Source organism: Haliotis cracherodii, unplaced genomic scaffold, assembly GCF_022045235.1.
Source record: "Haliotis cracherodii isolate W230 unplaced genomic scaffold, xgHalCrac1.p SCAF_16, whole genome shotgun sequence".
Classification (NCBI taxonomy): domain Eukaryota; kingdom Metazoa; phylum Mollusca; class Gastropoda; order Lepetellida; family Haliotidae; genus Haliotis; species Haliotis cracherodii.
This window is the reverse complement of record NW_027266271.1, coordinates 26,028,959-26,048,470: the sequence shown is the minus strand read 5'-3', so window position 1 is coordinate 26,048,470 and position 19,512 is coordinate 26,028,959. Positions and strand designations below refer to the sequence as shown.

Sequence of the window (19,512 nt, the reverse complement as noted above, 5' to 3'; positions counted from 1 at the left end):
TACAGTGACACAATGCATTGTCTTTTTAGATATCTGTTAACGAGGCAGCTGCCCAGTTATGCCGCCATATACCTACATTACTGACGCGTAGAGAAGACTTATTTCCGCTGGCTAGACAAGTTGTTCGCGACAGTGGTTACCAATATTCAAAAGGGCATTCCAGGTAATTTAGCATGAGATGTCACTTTGTTTTGGAAGTATTCTCAATTATCTCCCCTGAATAGTCTCAACTCTATGTAAGAACAATTTCGTTTGTTTTAAAGACAATCCATTTCATGTCACGATGTAAGAAATGTAAATGCTGGCATTATATGCATGTTGATTTATATATATTTGGTTTTATTTTCTCCTGTATCTATTTTGATGATTAAATCAAGTACATATAACTTTCTCAGGATATTGAGAACAGTTACCGAAAATGAGTCATTCAATTGTTTGTCTTGATTCTGCATTGATCCAGAATGTTCTTCATATGTTATTCAGGGGAGATAATTATGTAGTAAAAAAATATCTAGTCAATGTAGTCATAGAAATGTGTGCTGTTATAGTATAAGTGTAGATACTTATATTTCCTATGTTAAGTGATTTTTTTTATCATTCCAGCTACCTACATAACATAATTGTTTTTGGTGCAATTCCACAAGACTGGCACACCCAACAATTTCTAAAATATGTTGTTTGTGGTTTTGATACATTGCCATAGTTGAATATGAGTGCTGGTAAATAATTCCTGAACTTGAAATAGATGTTGTCTATAAACCGTAGTACTCAGTTCAAACTTTTGACCGACTTTAGAGATTTGTGTAAAAATGTTTTAGACAGAAATTGGATGCATTATGCTTTCATTGCTTGGATCAAAGTTAATCGATCAGGTTCAAATCCAATGCTTCTTGTCTTTGCACTATCTATATGTACAGGCACTTCCAAACATGTTTTAAAGGGACATTTTGTACACATGATGAGTGGATCATTCCACTCATTCAACATGTGTACCACTTCAGCAAATGTTAGAACATTGCAAGCGTTACATTTGTCTGCTATGTGTATTTGATGTCTGAAATCTCCCTTTTAAAAAACAACAAGAATTTTCAGTCGTTGGCTCTTGTTATAAAAATGTTCACATTCATGTCAAATGTTGGATGGAATTTTGGGGGATATATTGTGTTTTGTAAATTGTGTAACTCTGTTTTCCTTAGCCGAGACTGAGCTCTTATTTCCGAACTTTTCAGTGTTGTGAAGAGTGAAATATTGGACCCTAGAGAGCTAAAGTAAGTGGAATAACTCCTACGCTATTTAAATACTGGGATGGATGGGCCAGTCAAATTCTTCTCTCTCACATATGCATGAGACGTTCTCCTTGAGCAGTGACTCCTCCTGGAGCGGCTTTGTTTCATGTGTTTTTACTGTTTACGTGGTAAACTTTCGCTTAAACATTTGAGTTTGGTACCTGCTTATATCTTCTTCATGTCTCGATTTAAATCTGTAATACTGTGATGATTTTGTCTTTATTTGATATCGGTTGCAGTATGAGGTATTGTTTTGTTAATGTTGGGGTTATTTGAGGTCATTGTATATTGAATTTCAGAATGAGTCATATTAAATGTCATATTTCATCTGAATTCCATTATCCTAAAACCTCTGGGGCCTTGATTGACATACACATGTCATGAATGTTCTCACTAACCACCTCTGTTACTAGCACCCAACTAACTTTACAACAGCACGCTATATCATCGTAGAAAGAATAGATATTTCCAAGCCATTCAGTTCTTATATACTGAACAGTTTGGGAGCCAATCTCAGAATGACATAAAGGCATGTCTTAGTCAAAATGCATTCAAAATTTGAGATGCACATATTCAAGTATTTTGATATGTTATTATTTAGTGAAAATTGCTCAATAACTGAAAAATCTCCGAATGTCGGTCAAAGGTTTTTAGCTTGCATCATGTTTCATTGGTTTTTGTTTTCTCACACACTACATAGCAGCTCTGAGTGGAATAGACTGTGCATTGATACAGAGTTGTCTCCCTTCCGAATAAGTTATCTCCCTTATAGATTTTCAAAGTTTGAATTTCAACAAAACCCAAAATGTCAGAAACTAACTGTGTTCAAAGAATGAATAACATCCTCAACTGTAGCAGTGTTCTATGTCAATGTAATGTGGAGTTAATCCATTGGATACTTTTCTGTGTATGCACTCTTTTTTCCATTCTATTTTTCGTTCAATTTTCTTTCATTCTTCAATTCACAATCCAAAAGGAGAATGAAAATTTTGCAAGATCTTTTATTTTTTGGATTGCATGTAACGACATAAAGTATGAATTTTTCATTTTTAAAGATATCGTTTTGGTATGGGACGACAAACTTTAGTAGAGGTCAAATAACACCCTGTTGTCAGTTTCAAGATTGCTTTCATAATGGCTTTTATTACATTAATTTCATTGAATATACATGAGGATATGGTGAAATGGAAATATTGATTTATTGATGCATTGAATGAAATGCAATGAAGTGTTTATTTTAGTCTATAGATCCTATGTGTATTCTTTCTGGTGAATTGGTTTTAAAAACTTTCGAAGTGAACATGTAAATGGGTGATTTCTTGCTGTTCATGCTGTCTCATTATTTCAGTGGGCATTTTGTCTCAGAAGTTATCCATCAGTATTAACCACTACCACCAGGAAATGACTTTATGATTAAGAGTGTAATGAGCTAAATCACTTCACTTCATTTCAGGCTATTTGTATTAACTTAATTTGCATTTTGGAGAAGACTAATGGACCATTCATATTCCCACTCGTTTCAGACTAGTTGGATTTTGTCGAACTCTGAATATCTGACCAAATGTAGTATGCATGTTATTTATTCTTGTTCATCCAAAAATGTAGGACAAAAGTATCATTTTCATATTTGGTCCACTGATAATAATTTCATTGGATGAAAAAGCGTTTTCTGATAAAAGCTAGTGAAAGGAAACTTGACAGTCACAGTCGTGCTTATTTGACCACTGCCAATATGGCCTGTTGGATTAGCCTATTGGAGGCCAACCGGTGACTAGACGGTTGATGCATGTCTAAATACTCCTTCTTAGGGCTGCCGATGTAGTTGTGTCAAAGAAGCCACGAGTTGATCCTGTTTTCCAGAGAATGCACGACGCCAACCCCAAAACAGTGAAAGCAGAGCTTGACAAGATTCATAGAGAGGTGAGAGTTATCTCCCTTTAACAGCAGCTGCAGTTTTTCTCACTGACCTTGTGAAGGTTGTGGCATTTGTAGGTTTAATGGAATAGGTCACTTGTATCTAGAAATAAGTTTTACCGAATTGATACAAATCTAGTAAGTGTCTGTAACCAATTTGTGACTACTTGTGAGATTATATTTATCATCCAACATTTTGTCAGTTTGTAGACAGTAATAAGCAGTGTCTTACATGTAAAAGTACTGCTAACAGCTTCAGTAGCAGAGCTATTAGTGATGTAATTTGATTGTGAGGTCATGGTAACCAATGACGTCACAATGGTCTGTAAACCATTGCAATGCAATTTCATTGCAGCAATATCTACAATGTAGATATTGCTTGATCTCACCCGAGCGATATCTCCTGTGGGAGCCAGTTTTGGATGATAATGATTTGTATCTACCGTCCAAGAAGACTTGTCTGTAGTTGTTGACAGTCTTTGAGTTGTTTGTCAACTGACCGTGCCCCTGTGTATTTTGCAGGAGAGAATGAATTGCATCAACCAGGACATGAAACGAATTAAGGATCGACAGGAGGCCATAAAAACTGAGATTGTGACAGCCCGTGACACCCAAAACAGCCCTCTAGTGCAGAAGCTTCAGCAGGAACTAGAGACATTGACAGCACAGCAACTCGCACTTCTTACAGAACAAGGCGAGATTATTCGTAAACAGAAGCGTTCAGAAAGGTGGGTGCAACTGATGTTATGTTTTGTATCACATCTCTGATGCGTCTTTATTGTTATGCAGTACTAAAAAAAGCTAGTTATCTGATTGGCTAGACACCGTCTAGCAAATACACAGTTGACTATTGATTTTGAAATAGGAGGGGTTTCACTAATGCCATTTGTAACTTCAGTGGGGGCATGGGGGCTTCCCACCCTAAAGCCTACTCAAAAAATCTCAAATACTTTGTGTAAACCAATATTAATAATTTTGCTTTAACAACCGAATCAACATGTTATCATGGTAGGAAATTTGCATACAAAGTGTCATCAGCTGTAAGAAAAAAGGGGGGGAGGGGGGGCCCCCCCTTCTTGACCCCCCACAGGACTGGGCCGATCCGTAAGGACGTCGTCATGTCATAATGTTTGATGTTATGTCACTCTCTTGTCATGTCACAATGGACCTTGTTTGCACTTTAAGTTACCAAACTGAAAGTCTGATGGCGATCTCCTTGCCTCCATTGCTTCCTTTCCCACAATGCAAATTTCATAGCTTCATTCATGATGTCATGGCTGCCTTTCTGCTCCAGTATATTGCCCAGTGGTAGAATGTCCTTGTCATGGATGTATTTGCCATCAAAACATGGGTGGTTGCAATGCATTGAAAGTTGATGTTTCTCAGTGCTCATGTTGTTGACCACCGGTTTGCCTGACCCAGACTCAAATGTTTACAGGCCAATACAATACTGCTGTAATATTGCTGAAGTTCTCTTTCACACCACACTCATCAGGAAAAAGTCGTATTTTCTTATCTTATGACTCTCTCACTGCCTGAAGAGAATTTCATTTCAATTTAGAATGAATCGTGTTGATCAAAGCAATGTTGATATGTTTCCATTTATTCTTTTAGAGCTGTATGCTTCTTGTTATTGCTCACTCTGCTAATGTTTCAAACAGTTTAGCGCAGGATGTTTTTGAGATATTGTCTGAGAGTCTAACATTCCTGGTGATACTGCATTTATTCTCCTGAAAGAATAATTGACAACTACAATGGATAGCGTCTGAGAAACTCGAAACAAAGTATTTGATTTAGGATCCATGGACCTTTGATATTTCTATGGACAAGATCATAAATATCATGTGCTATCAGCGTAATACATTTCTTTCAAAGTTAAGAGGAGGTATTTAGAAACATGTAATATCAATTATTTGTTCATCTCATTTTCAAACATATAAAAACATTAATGAAAAATGTATTTCCAGAAAATATCTAGTAATAAATTTTTAGAGAGCCTTTTCTTTCAAAGTAACAGAACAATAATCTGTTTTAAAAAAAGTATCAGTTTGCTATATAATCACCATTCATTATTATGATCTGTTTTGGGGAGCTTCATAGTTAATACCAATGGTAAGATGAGGAATTTCATCAGTGTACAAATATCCTTTTAATAAAGTTATTCTTTTTGCCAATTTAAAATAGTATGTCAGTCTCAAATTTGTATTGAAGCCTGAGACGGTGATCTCAATACTTGATCTAATTAGTTGCATAATTACTTTCATCATTGACTTGAGTGCTTCCATGATTTTTATTGCTAATCATATCACTGATAATGAAAATTGTTTTTTGTTTTGTCCTCACAGGTATCTAATGACAAAACCAGAAAGGCCATGTGGGCAGTATGGCGACGATGATTTCACAGGTGAGTTTCTACATGAATAGAAACAATGATTACAAGTTTGCAAGTAGACATATTAAACATTTAATCATAGCTTGAGTACTATGGGAACTTATTAATTCAGAAACCTCCGCAAAATTGATATTTGCGTGCGTCTGTCGGACATGTATAATTTTACATAGCTCCATTAGAGCCATATGGCAGATTGGTTGTTTTGATGTCTTGTGTATTTTTATTAACGAGTGTTGATATATTGAATATCAAAAGACACAAGGGTGAGATTTTATTTATCATCCAACATCATTCTTCCACCTTCTCAGTTTGTAGACATTAATAAGCAGTGCCTTAAGTGTGAAAAGTACTGCTAACAGCTTCAGTAGCAGAGCCATTAGTGATGTCATTTGCTTGTGACGTCATGGTAACCAATGATGTACCAATGGTCTGCAAAGCATCGTGATGCTCATTCATTACAGAGATATTTACAATGTAGCCACACACACGCACACGCACACGCACACGCACACACACGTTCTCACACACAGCTATATAATCTAAAAGGCGGCATTTAACCCAATTTCACCTCACCACCTCCAGTTGTAAATGCCAATGAAATACTTCATTGAAATATACATTTTTCATTTCAGATTCTTCCAACTTTCCAAGTGGCAACTCTTCCCCGATGAACTCGCAAGACGGAACTGAACTGGACTTTACAAAGGTAGCAGTTTATGCAGCAAACTTCCGTTCTTCAACTGCTCAAAAGTTCATGCAGGAGACACTTTTTGACGAGGGTTTGAGAATTGCTCAACAGTACGGCATGGCTGATTTTGCAGAGGAGTTAAAGGAACTGAAATCTAGAAAAATTCCCAAAGAAAATGGTCAAGATTCAGATTCAGAAATGTCGGACACTCCGAGTGATTGTGGGCAGAATGGACAGAAGAGAAAACGTTCTGACTCTGAAACCCTTCTCGAAGAGAGGAATGGGAAAAGGGAAAAAGATGATTTGTCATCTGATGTGAAACTTCAGCATAACAATAACAAGGCCGAAATTGCTCAAGCTCCAGAGTCTGCTGGCTTCGAAACATCCCAGCAGAATTCCCTGCAGTCCACTTCAAGCGAGGAAAGTGATGACGATGATGACACCGATTCCATAAAAGGCAGGAAGGGCTATGTAACTCGACCCAATCATAATGGAATCGGGATTGAAATTTCTGAACCTCTGCAAAACGGTGACTGACATACGCTTCTTGCAAGACAATACAATGGCTGTGGCGTTAAAATTATCTGTGAATGTGTGTGTCGTATGTGAAGCTGGAAAAGCAATTCTGTGAAATCTACATTGAAATGTCACGTTGTTTTCGCCAAGAATGTGACCATTACATCGTCAGACCAGCATAGGTACTTTTTTTCAACCGAGTCCAAGACTTGTTTCTCATTGGTCAGATTCTTGGCGAGACTGTTGTACTCAGTTTGTGATTGGTCCGTCGAACAGACCGCTGTTTAACTTTATTTTGTCACCTATGACTCCTGGGAGACACTAAATCTAAGGGGAGACAACTCTGACAGGAAGGCGTAGATATTAGCCAATCACCCGATGCCGTTTCTGTACAAGTTGCCTCCCCTGTGATGGAGTCAAGATCATTGTCATCAGTGGCTTTGTTATTATTCAGACATTTTCGCTTCCAAAGTTACAATTTAAAAAGTTGTACAAGCCTTCACCATCTGTTGCCAAACTCATCAGTTACCATGGAAACAGTACCTTTTTTTTTGCCAATAGGATAATATTTTTATTATCATTGTGATAAATTATTGGGTATGGTTATTTGTAATGTGCAAACAGTTTTAAGGGAACATGATACCAACTTCCTCTACCATGCAATATGTTGTCAGGTAAATACTATTCTACACAGGTGATTCAGATCAGTTTGACAGCCGTATAGTTATCAAATCTTCACAGAATATCTCATAATTTATTCACTGAAAAGAGGGGAAGAAATTTCACATAAGAGATGCCACAAGAGATACAATAGTTGCAAGTGAGAAATAAAACGTCAGAATGAACAATACCAAAAAGTGAGACAGGTTCTGAGGTTCTGTTTCCATGGTTACATTATGGTTGCTGCTGCTTCGTGGCTTCCTCACGTCTCTCCTCTGCAATGGAGAACTTGTCCTGCTCTGGACATACATGCGTATGTGCGTCGTGCAATGTGTTGTCATGTATTTATTTGGAGAAACAGACAGTTTTTTGTCTTGCCGTTGTACATAGTTATTTATTTTCATTAAGAAGATCATGTAGGTAGCTTGGCCTAGCAAGCAGGATCGCGAGACAAAAATCATGGTTCCAATTATGGCCTTCCTTCCTGTTGTTCTGTTCACTCCAATGTTGTTGCAACAACCGTTTCCAAGAGTTTTTCTTGTGGCAGAGTTGTCATGTTCTAGTTCATTTTCCATATTTATCATTCTTTCATGCACAATCTATCACATGTTTAACTGTGGGGTAGACAGTGGAATAATGTTGGGCTGGTTTTTTCCACGATACAAACAGTCAACCAGCGCTGAAATTATGCATGTGTAGAAAACACTATGAATTAGTTTTTCTGAAAATAGTACATCTATTAGCAAAATTTGAATTCTGGAAAGTACTTAAATCATTTATTGTGTATAATATTGATAAAGCTTGGGAATGGCCATAAGACGTCGGTAAAATTACCAAATTGTAAGTATGGTAGCCTTAGAAATTGACCCAACACTTTCAAAACAAGCAATGCTCTAGAATTGTTTCAAATTTTCAGGTATTAATAGTGCTCTTGTTTTTCAACCCAAGTGTGACATTATGGCACAAACATGCAATTTGTACTGAAATTAAGTGACATTTACACTGAGTGAAATAAAATTTACAAGTCCAGAATAGCCATATATCACTCATGTTCATATCAACTAGGCCATTGCTGACAGCTATTTGAAATTGGAGGATATTCAGTTTTTTATGTCGTTATTTTCATGAATATTATGTGTAGAGAAATGTAAAAGTGAACCTTTATTTCCTGTTGACGCTGGCTCAAGTTAAATATTCTTCTATGTCTATGACAAACTAACATGGAGGTGCTCCTGTAGATGGGATGACAGCACGTTAGGTAACTCCCCCCATCTTCCGGTTACAGCCAAACACTAGTTTCTCACTGCTCTCAGAGACGTATGCCGCCAAGTGTTCAGAGGTTTTACTGAAACAGGGAGACTTTATGACCAGACTGCATTACCTTTCCTTTTGATTTATTTTAATGAGATGTGAAAATATGGTTCTGAATATTCAACAAAATATTTTGGTGTCCTCAACACTGACTTTTGTCTTCTGGCAAACAACGGAGATTTTTTTCAGAATAATCCAGTAAGAAAACTAAATTGGTCTGGCTGAAAAAGATTTGATTATTAATCAGTACCACAACATTGATCATTTGAAGCTAAAGTTCAGAAAAACAAACAGAAGTGTCAAAACTTGAAACATTCAGAATAAGTCGGCTTTATTTATGTAATACTGAATGAAAACTTGATGCTTTGTGCTTATCTTATGATTTTCATGTCTCTGTCTTAGTTGATGGTTGAGAAGCATTTCTGGTGTGATTCGAAGCACCAATGATACTCAATACTATAGTCTCCAGACAGATGCAGTGATTACACTCCGCCATAATCTATTGATGAATACTACTCCAACAGTGACCTAAGACTGGACGCAGGCTGTCCTGCACCATCATCAATACCAAAAAGCAAAAACAGAGACACTTTGTCAGTTTTATTTCCAATTTATGTAGAAAGAGATCAAATATGCATTTGTGGCATATGGGACAATTTCACTTCATAATAAAAGCTAGAAACTTTCGTGCCAAAACACACAAATATGATGAAATATCGGCACTAGGGATAAGCCATTGCTTTCAATGACCCTAAGGTCGACTTTAGTTAGTGATATTGTGATAATAATTGAGCTATTCGGGGCGGGAAATGTTTATATTTCTAACATATAGAAATAAAAATGCAAGTGAAGTTGAAGACCACTAAAATCAGTCAGATATCATATTGAAGGTTAACAATTATTTAAATTTGAGATCTTTATGTTGTTCCATTCTATTCGTAACATACTGCTTCAGACAAAACAGTCTCTATGTTGTTTTTTGATATTGATGGTTGACTTTTACTCCAATGATCAGGTGTGGAAGTTTCGTCTATGAATTCGCTGTTTTTAAGACAGCCATGTGACCCCAGATCGTCATGTTATATATATATACACTGTGAAATAGTTGAAGCAACAAAAAACATTACATTCCACAGAGTGTTTGACTGTTGTTGATAGTTGTATATCCCCGAATAAATTCTACAAGGTAAGATGAAATCTTCGGAAATCAGTTTTGAACTGAGTAATGGTAGACAATGGTTTGATTACGTTACAAATTACCCTCCTTTAATTGAACATAAATTCAAATTTATGATTAGTGGGTGCGTCTGAAATTGTGTGATATGAGTGTTCTAATATTTCATATTTAATCAAATTCATGTGGACAACAACATTGAGCCAATTAAATCACAGCAAACATTCTCTATTGCCCAATCAAAATATAAGGATGTTATGTTTAGATCAGTAAAAATTGTGCTGTGTGATACATATTTCATTGACATTCATATTCACAAAAGGCACCTCTATCCCCTATCAATATTCAAGTGCTATATATTTTTATTGAGTCCAAAATAAATTAAGAACACTGTTTTAGACCATAATAAATTGTGAGATTTTCATCACAAGCCATATCAATTTTTAGAAGAGAAGCCCCACTTGAATTTATGCTACTCAAAAATGTAAAGGACATATTTGAAATATTTGAAATAAAAATCTGACAAATACTTTAGTGCGATTGGGGAAATAGGAAGTTATTTTTTCCATTTTTAGTATTTGTTCTAAATTCATTCTATCCATATATACTACTCAAAAGAAGTTAAGGATCACCTCATTCTTTCATATTACTATAGTTAATCTCTCATATCATGACAGATTAACTTTACCATTATGAAAGAATCAAGTGATCCTTAACTTCTTTTGAGTAGTATATATATATCCACAATGGATAGTTTCTATGACTCGCCCACTAATCAAACTCTAATCTGAAATTATTGAATAGATCTTGCTTTGTGCAGGGACTTTTAAGACACATTTTGTTAAATTTAATTTCCAGATTGTTGAATGATGTAGTTACTGACAGCACCGACATTACCTCTTATGCATTTAGTTAAACTAACATTTGAAGTGTATGCACTTTTTGGAATGAGAATCAAGTAATTTATCCAACGGCCATTTCATTTGCCTTAAATAGAGTCCTATTATATGTACATAACATGTGGCAATTGATATTCTTGACTTTTGTTACTCTCAGTATGGAAGGATGAGAACCTGTTCTTGTGGGAAATATTCTGTTTTTTTTAATGTTTTTGTTAAGTCTTGTTCAAATCTCATGTACTTGATTCTGACAATAAAGTACAGTTACGATGATCATTGTGTTATGTTTATCTTCACTTGAGGTGAAGTGGGCTTTCAACATCATTGCATTTATATAGTGGCGTGCGTGTGTGCGTGCGTGCGTGCGTGCATGCCCGGACTAATGCTGTGCTAGCCTAAGATACCATGCTGCAGTTTAACATGAATACCCACCCCACTCAGACACAGACTCCGAGCCAACCAGTCTTTCTTTAATCCCCTTGATGCCAAGCGCCAGGCAGGGTAACAAGAAGTACCATTGGTATGAGGAGGCCAGGGGATCATACCATCGACCTCCCGCTCTCTGGGCAGACATACGCTCTATCCCCTCTTCACGTCGACATCAGGTGGGGTTTGTACAGTATGGAGTAACAGTATTGTGGTGTAGAGACTAATATGGGGGTTCAGGTCCCTAGCATTAGTTTGTTGTTTAATTGTATGTATTGCATCACTCACAATGAAAGTCTCACAAGAACCTACAACCTGTGTAAGATAAACTTGTCAAGTTGTCCAGTTGTCCAGTAACTCCAGTTTTTACAGGTCTAGCACAAGATGTGTATCATGCTGTTTTGTCATTTCCTCCAGACCTTAAAGCAAGCGATGTCTTGGAGTTCGGGTCCCGGTATGTGTGTTGGTGAGGTGAGGTGAAATAGGGTTTAACGACGCGTCCAAGATTATTGCACTTATATAGCGACGTGAATGTGTGCGTGTGTGGCTGCTTGTACTAGTCCAGACTAATGCCGATTTATAGTGCTAGCTCACTGAGTTACCATGCCGCAGTTTAACATGAATACCCCACTCAGACACAGTATACTGACTCCGAGCCAACCAGTCCTTGTTTTAGCCGCTTAATGCCGAGCGCCAGACAGGGTAACAACAAGTACCATCTTTTAACGTCTTTGGGTATGACGCGGCCGAGGATCAAACTCCAGGCGGACACTCTACCACTAGACCTAGAAGGCGGTCCAATGTGTGTTGTACATTGGTGTTTCAACAGTGACTGATCAAATTGTTCCACACATAACACAAATCCAGCATTAGCCATCAGTTGTTTAAAGTGCTACGCATTTGGCTATTATTATTTTACATATATGTAGTAAAAGCTGAAACTAAAATAACTTGATGTTGGAATATTCTATTTCTGATAAAATAACAGTTTCATCCCATCATTGTATCAAAATTCTTTGAAGTTATTTTTATTGTGTATTTTTAACAGAATCACCGGTCATTAGTAGAAAATGTGCAAACAGCTGATTGCTATTTCCTGCTTAGTTAACAAGAAAATACACACGGTCGTCTTTATTTCTGCATATAAAACGGTGCCAAGCAGAACAGAAAATACAATTTTACAATGATAAATCATTATGTTTAGTGATAATTTATCTGAATTTCACATTTTTATTGATCAAGTTTATCACCTGTTCGTCTACCTGAATTCTCTGAAGGGATACTGTGTAGTTTTATATTATAGAAATAGATTCCGTCCGTGTGCATGTGTGTGTGTGTGCGTCCCGAAATCGTTTCCGGAGCATAACTCAGAAACCGTCAAATATTTCTCGACAAAACTTTGCATGTCTATAAGACTCATGCTGAACTGGTGCCTTTTGCTATTTAGGAGTTTTATAAATTTTCATTTGTTACGTTTCCATGGAAACAAGGTTCTATAAGGGTGCTGTTCGTTTCCGGAGCTAAAACCGTTAAATAATTTCTTACAAATTTTGCATGTCTACTAGGCACATACTGAACTGGTGCCTTTTGCTATTTAGGAATTTTATAAATTCAGCTATTTCGACATGGGCTATGAGAAATGTTGGGTCAGTTACCTGGTTTGGGACCATAACGTGTTAAAATGGGCGGGGGATATACTTAATATGATGTTGACCGATAGCTTCACCCTTTCAAGTCGTACATGCATTAATCAACAACAAAAAACATGTCAGTTTGGCTGCAGCTCTTTTTTATTGTATACCTTTGTTATGATATACGATTCTTCGATCCGCACAGAGCAGCGAGAATAGCGCTGAACACAAGTTGAACCAGTCAAAATTATAGACCATAATAAGCAAATTTTGAATACGGAAAGAAAAAGCCTGTCCATATTTCAATCTTGGGAGTGTTGCTTCCCTGTAAGGATTAAGACTTGTTTGATCAAAGATAATCAACAGACAGCCTTGATATTGCTGACTGCAGTTTTAAACATTCATTCACTTGACCCTACTGGCGATGTCACCACATTCCCTTCACAGAGTTGCATCCCTTAGCTTGTACAGGATATGATGGTCATCGGTTTTAAGCCCTTATTATGGCCTTGGCTTCACCAAAGCAGTAAACATCTTTGACCTTTGTCACACCACGCCCTGATATAACTGAAATACTTTTCAAAGTGGCATTAACCAACCACTCTCATTTACAAAAGAACAAAGCACATCCACTTTTTTTCGATAATTTTATTTAATAGATACAGGTCAATAGGGCTGTCACATCATCACATATCACAAAGCTGACCAAGCCATATGGTTACCATGGTTACAGTAGCACAGCAGTGCTACTCCTAGACAGTTCAGCTCTAACCTAGCTCTAGGTGTACGTCTCACACCATCAACAATCTAGGTGCTGACCAATTCCGTGCTGAGACGAGCAGTTTATACACATAATTTACAATCCTTCAGTTCAAAGCTTAATTAAATATGAGAGTATCCCATAACAATATTCAAAGTGTTCATTCATAAATCTTGCATCGAAACAAGCGTTATCTGTGATCCTACAAGTGCACAACATACCTTGGTGCATTATATGCAAATACAGAGGATGTCGGAGTATGTAGAGATATGGATAGTCATGCTAATATACCAGCTTGTGTTTGAGGGAAGAAAACACAAGCTTGCTTGGCTAAAAAGGCATAAAAATAAACCAGGAGGCAGATAAAATTGGCTTGACACATTAGTGAATGGATGCAGGCTAACAAGGGAGGTAACTTTTTGCACCTCCACTGAAACCACGTTTCCTCTGCATGTTTTGTAGATAGCACTTGAGACGTCCTTTCACTGTCATCCATGTAGCTCGTAATGTTTGTCCAACATGACGGTCAATTTTGAAAATGACTTATTGTATGCTTTACAGGAATCAGTTATATACAAGTTGATTCCAATCGAGAAGTCTAAATTTGACATATCCATCCGACTAACCGCCCCCAACCCCATCCACCAGACGGTGTTGGGTTATAAGATACATGTGAACGTTCCAACATGGCTTCCCTCCTGGTGACCTGGGTGTGATGGAGGCAAAGTGACCGGGCGCATTCAGTTAATGATTCAGTTATTGGTATTGCAGCAATGTTCCTGGTCTGCCCGCAATTGAAAAAAAAAAGAGGTTCTTGTGAGACCAACTCAAGAATTAGTTGTACGACCAAATTTTTTATTCAACTCCTACATAAAAATGTACATTCTTGGTAATCTTGTTTTCTTAGAAAATGTCATTGACTAGCTTATCTTTCATAGTGAATCCTAAACAATTATGTATAAATAGACTAGTTTGTCGAGATCAGTATATGTCAACACTTACCATTTAATAAAACCCATCCCAAAATGTTGTTTTACAAGTTGTTGTTTTTGTTTTTTAAGTGTTGAATATACAATATGCATGAGCCATGCCATTTATCATCTCTCAGTTTACAGCTGTTAAAGGGGCACTGATCTAACGCAATTCCCGGGACTGGTTGTTGCCTTTGTTATTGTTTTTTCCTCATGAGTACCCGGATGATACGCAACGCAACTGAGCGTGACCAGAGACTGGGCTACCGTCTGCAAGGACAGCTAAATAAACTTGGAGGCTGGAGGCAATATTTGTTTTACGAATTTTTGCATAAACACTGATTGGTTAACTGTGATCTATAAAGATTTCGACAAAGGGCGCATGTTTATTAATTTCTTCAGCCTAAACAAACAGACAAAAAGATCGGCGGAGCTCATCGGATGTCCTCATTTGGAAATACCCCAGATGGTTATAGTGTAATACTAAAAAAAGTATCAATGCAGTGAAAGCATTTCCGGATTTTGGATTGCGTCGATAATACGATTACTAATCCCTTGTTGTCATCCACGTTTTCTCGTATAACCCTACACTTGTGTATTTGTCGTCATTCACTTGATGCTCAGTTAATGAATTTATTACAGGTACAATTATTGGTAGCACCACTTAGATTACCTGACAAAGGTTCCCATTTGGCATTTATTGTGTCTGGGGTAATTATTCAATCTAAATCCAGGTTTGAAGTGAGGTGAAATGTGTGTTATGTAATATGCACGTGGCAGACCAGCAAGAGGTGAATGATCAGTTGATTTACTTTTTTTTGTAAATCAACAGATCGTTCCTAGTCATCAAAGGATTAACAGAAAATACGTTGATTGATTAATCACTGTTATCTTGCACAGTGGATATGTCAAAAGTGAGTGTTTACATGTCTAGGTTTACTAAAACAAAGAGAATACACTCATATCATGGCATGAAGTGAAGATGTAAAAACAACATACTTTGTTCAAAGGGTTAACTGATAATACGTTGATTGATTGCTCATTGTAATCTATCACTCAATGGATTTTTTAGGAACCGTGGACGTTATGAAAATAGTTGTCCCGTGGGCTTTCTCAGCCGACCCTTGAGACCTGACACCTATGCGAAACACCCGAAACAATCCAAGTGATCAGTTGAGAAACGAACACGGGTTATAATATCCAGAAACGATATATATCTTTTAAAATATTTGATTGTTACAGAGACACGTGACATCAAATAAGTTTCTTTGTACAGCTGCAGACGAGTGGGATATTGTTCCTTTGTGTGGATATTCACGGATACATTCCTCGAACAAGGAAGCTCCTAAAATTTATACACATAAATTTGGTAGGTTGCAATTATGGTATTTGCATTTTGTTTTCCTTCATTTGAACCGATTCGGTCTTGTTTCTCTACATCTTGGTTGGGAAATTCTTCAATGTGCGATAGACGTTGTTTTCACAGGTCTTTTCCTTTGTAAGCGTGTATATATTACCGTCAATTTGTAAAATTTGATTCTCTCAGGCAATTTTTTAAAATGTGTAAATATTTCAGTCATTTTGACTAAAAAATCTGTCCAGATTGATTAAGATGATCAAAAGGGCCTACAAACATCACAACAGATTATTATGTAGGATTAGAAGCCAAACAACATAGACATGTACTTTTCAACGTAACATTTTCAGTCTCTTGGTGATGACATTAAACATCAAAATGTTTGGGATTCGTTATCATAATAATACAGATGGAAACGTTTTGTCACTTTGTAAAATAACTCAATATTTAGACTTTAAATTAATTTGAAAATGTTACACATTTTGACAGTAAAAAAATATACACACTATAAAAAAAGCAATGCTCAGGTGAAATATTTACTTTGTGTTGCAAGTCAAAATAGTGTAAACGAAAATCGCAAAATTACCAAGCAAGTGACTTCTCAAAACTTCATCAACATTACCGATGCTACCCACAAAGATACCTACATTTCCTTATTATCTCGAAAACTGTATTTCATTTTGTTGATCAATGTGACCATACGCCCTTATTACTACCTATAAAAGTGACTGATGCGCTTACGAATTGCGCAGCAGAGGTCGCGAACTAGTCTAGATTTCTGCTATACATCCGGGTACTCACTGGGAAAAAACAATAACAAAGGCAACAACCAGTCCCGGGGAATTGCGTTAGATCAGTGCCCCTTTAATGGCTCCATATAATGTCCACAGATAATGATTGTTTGACAGGAATGATATGGACACATCACAATGCATTCAATAATTATGCACATCTGAATAAAACACACTTATAGCTACAGACATATTTTTCACAGACCAACAAATGTGGAGTAGTTAAAATTAATGAATTATTTAACTTTTTCACTTTTGTGATAAGATCTGTAAACCTTGGAATGAAAAATAACTGTTGCCTAGTAACAGTCTGACAATGTTGATATGCAAAACACATAAAAGAATAATAACTGAAAATAATGGTAACAAATTGTAATATGTAAGATTCTTTTTACTGCATGCAGCAAATATCAACAAAACGAACAAACAAAATAATTATGACAACACATTACACTGTAACAAGGGAGAGCACTCTGCCTGCCTTCCAATCTCAAGCAAGCGAAAACAATCCAAATGAAAACGTGTGTGTGTGTGTGTGTGTGTGTGTGAATCTATGTACATATCTGGATGAAAATATTGTTTTTAAATGTCAAATAAGCATGATGAAATATATTGTAGACTTTTGTTTACTGAAACTACACGTTTTCAAACTCCAAAGCATATGAATTCTGGACAATCCAGAGAATGTTCCTATTCTTTGAGTAAACATTCTCATAACAACTGCTTGTGAAATTGGCATAACAAAACAAACATTTATTTTACAAGTCTATATGAAACATAGTCTCCATACAAAACAGTTTTATCACATAACCAACCTTCAGCTTTAAGCCAAGTTTTGACATTGTGAACTAGGCGTCCCCTTCTATCAAGCTGAAGACCTAGCACCTATTTACATTGATATGCAAGCTACATCATTAGATGACCTAGCCAGTGCCTATGTACACATCTACCTGGCGAAAACATTAACCAGCTGGACAGCGATGGCACAAAACACAAATGACGAACGTGTTTGAAAAATGATTATGCCACATCCGAAGCCATCATTGATGATATTTTAGGACAATATGTAATATTGGCTTTGTTTCATATAAATATTGTCTTTTGAAGAGCTTGAGATGGAATTTTCAATCATATTTTTTACACTAAAAGGAGCTCAACAACTGTTGTTTCTAGATAGAAATAGAAAATTCTTTTTCACAAATCGGAAGACATTTACTACTGAAATATTGTGACTATGGCATAACACAAATTCACTTCATCATTGAATATTATACAATGTGCATTGAACCAGAGACCATATAAATTGGTATATGTTCTCTGATTAAACAGACAGTGCTAAAAACTATCATGTCGCCCAACTCACCCTATCATTACAAGATCAGATTCCTATGTACAACGGAGACCAAACTAGCCGGTGTCTGTGTTCTGTCCAAATGCAGGTAGGAAGATATATGTCCACTTGAATTAAATGTTAGTATCAGCTGGAGAACAAGAGGCATTGTCCAATAGGAAACAAGATAAGTTCCCTGGATACTGACGTGTGATTGGGTAAAGTGTTGAATCAAAGCTTGAGGTGGAAAGCTGCGTTAGAGGAGATAACTCTGTGACAAGCTGTTGCCTTCTTGGTACCACCTGGCTTGTTTACCACAGTCACCTGTAAGGGATGGAAAATATTTCAATGCAGATCTAGAAAAACTGGAATATCACAAAACTTAACTTTTCTCAATTCTTTCTCAAATCCATATTGTGTATTCTGCTGGTGTCTTTTACACCTGGGTGCACTGTCCCCCTCAACCGCTGCTCAGAACCAAAGTACTCAGAGGTGTCAAATCACAATAACACACCTTACATAGATGCAGGATATATAGGAACATACACATACAAAACAAAAATGAGCAAGATGGGGGTAAGAGGACCTAAATATCTCAACCCTATTTTCTTTTTCAATACAACTTAGGTACAGATACTTGTTGCCTTTATCAAGCAATAGAGAATCTCACCCGAGTGTCTTTTGATATCAAATATATCAACACGAGTTGATAAAAGTGGAAAAATTCCAAGGCTTGTCAAGGATTTTTGCAACTTTTATCAACGAGTGTTGATATATTTGATGTCAAAAGACACGAGGGTGAGATTTTATCTATCATCCAACATCATTCTTCCAACTTGTTCAATTTGTAGACAGTAATTAGCAGTGTCTTCAGTGTAAAAAGTACTGCTAACAGCTTCAGTAGCAGAGCCATTAGTGATGTCATTTGATTGTGATGTCATGGTAACCAATGACGTCACAATGTTCTGCAAAGCATTGTGATGTAATTTCATTGCAGTCATATCTACAGTGTAGATATCGCTTGATCTCATCCAAGCGATATCTCCTGTGGGAGCCAGTTTTGGATGATGAAACACTTTTCACTGACACTACAGATTGTTAATGTCACATGAAGATACAGTATTTCAATTTTATCCCAACATAGTCACATTAGTGTTGGAGGACCATGAAGAGTGCTGCTGGGAGTGCACAATGTCTGGGACATCGACTCCCATGCTACTAACAAGGTATGGAGCTCACAAACCCAGGATCAGTATGGGGCGAATCTGGATTTGACCCCATGATGAGAAGATTCTGGTGTCGCAGGGCGTGGAGTCATCCCACAGATGACATCCTTACCTTGTCAGCTTGCTGACGGGGTTAACCTCTTTGGTCATGTGGACAAGGTGTCCGACCTCTGATCAGAA

The 19,512-nt window shown here is 36.9% G+C and overlaps 2 protein-coding genes across 7 annotated transcripts in view; one reads left to right on the top strand and one right to left on the bottom strand.

Moving 5' to 3' along the window:
- LOC139464010 (NGFI-A-binding protein 1-like) overlaps positions 1-11,113 on the top strand; it is a 129,121-nt gene extending 118,008 nt beyond the window's left edge. For 4 of the 6 annotated variants that reach the window (XM_071245520.1, XM_071245521.1, XM_071245517.1 and 1 more), the window contains 6 exons: positions 30-163; positions 1,230-1,268; positions 3,095-3,206; positions 3,723-3,928; positions 5,546-5,604; positions 6,225-11,113. In XM_071245520.1, coding sequence (XP_071101621.1) covers positions 30-163; positions 1,230-1,268; positions 3,095-3,206; positions 3,723-3,928; positions 5,546-5,604; positions 6,225-6,817 — 1,143 coding nt within the window. In that variant the 3' untranslated portion in view covers positions 6,818-11,113. The remainder of the gene's footprint in view (positions 1-29; positions 164-1,229; positions 1,269-3,094; positions 3,207-3,722; positions 3,929-5,545; positions 5,605-6,224) is intronic. The other 2 variants (XM_071245519.1, XM_071245518.1) reach the window with 1 other exon arrangement.
- A 2,022-nt stretch (positions 11,114-13,135) lies between these two features.
- The window catches only part of LOC139464009 (signal transducer and activator of transcription 5A-like), a 64,050-nt gene continuing 57,673 nt past the window's right edge, over positions 13,136-19,512 (bottom strand). Inside the window, exon 22 of the mRNA XM_071245515.1 lies at positions 13,136-18,430. The gene's annotated coding sequence lies outside the window, so the exon portion shown is untranslated. The remainder of the gene's footprint in view (positions 18,431-19,512) is intronic.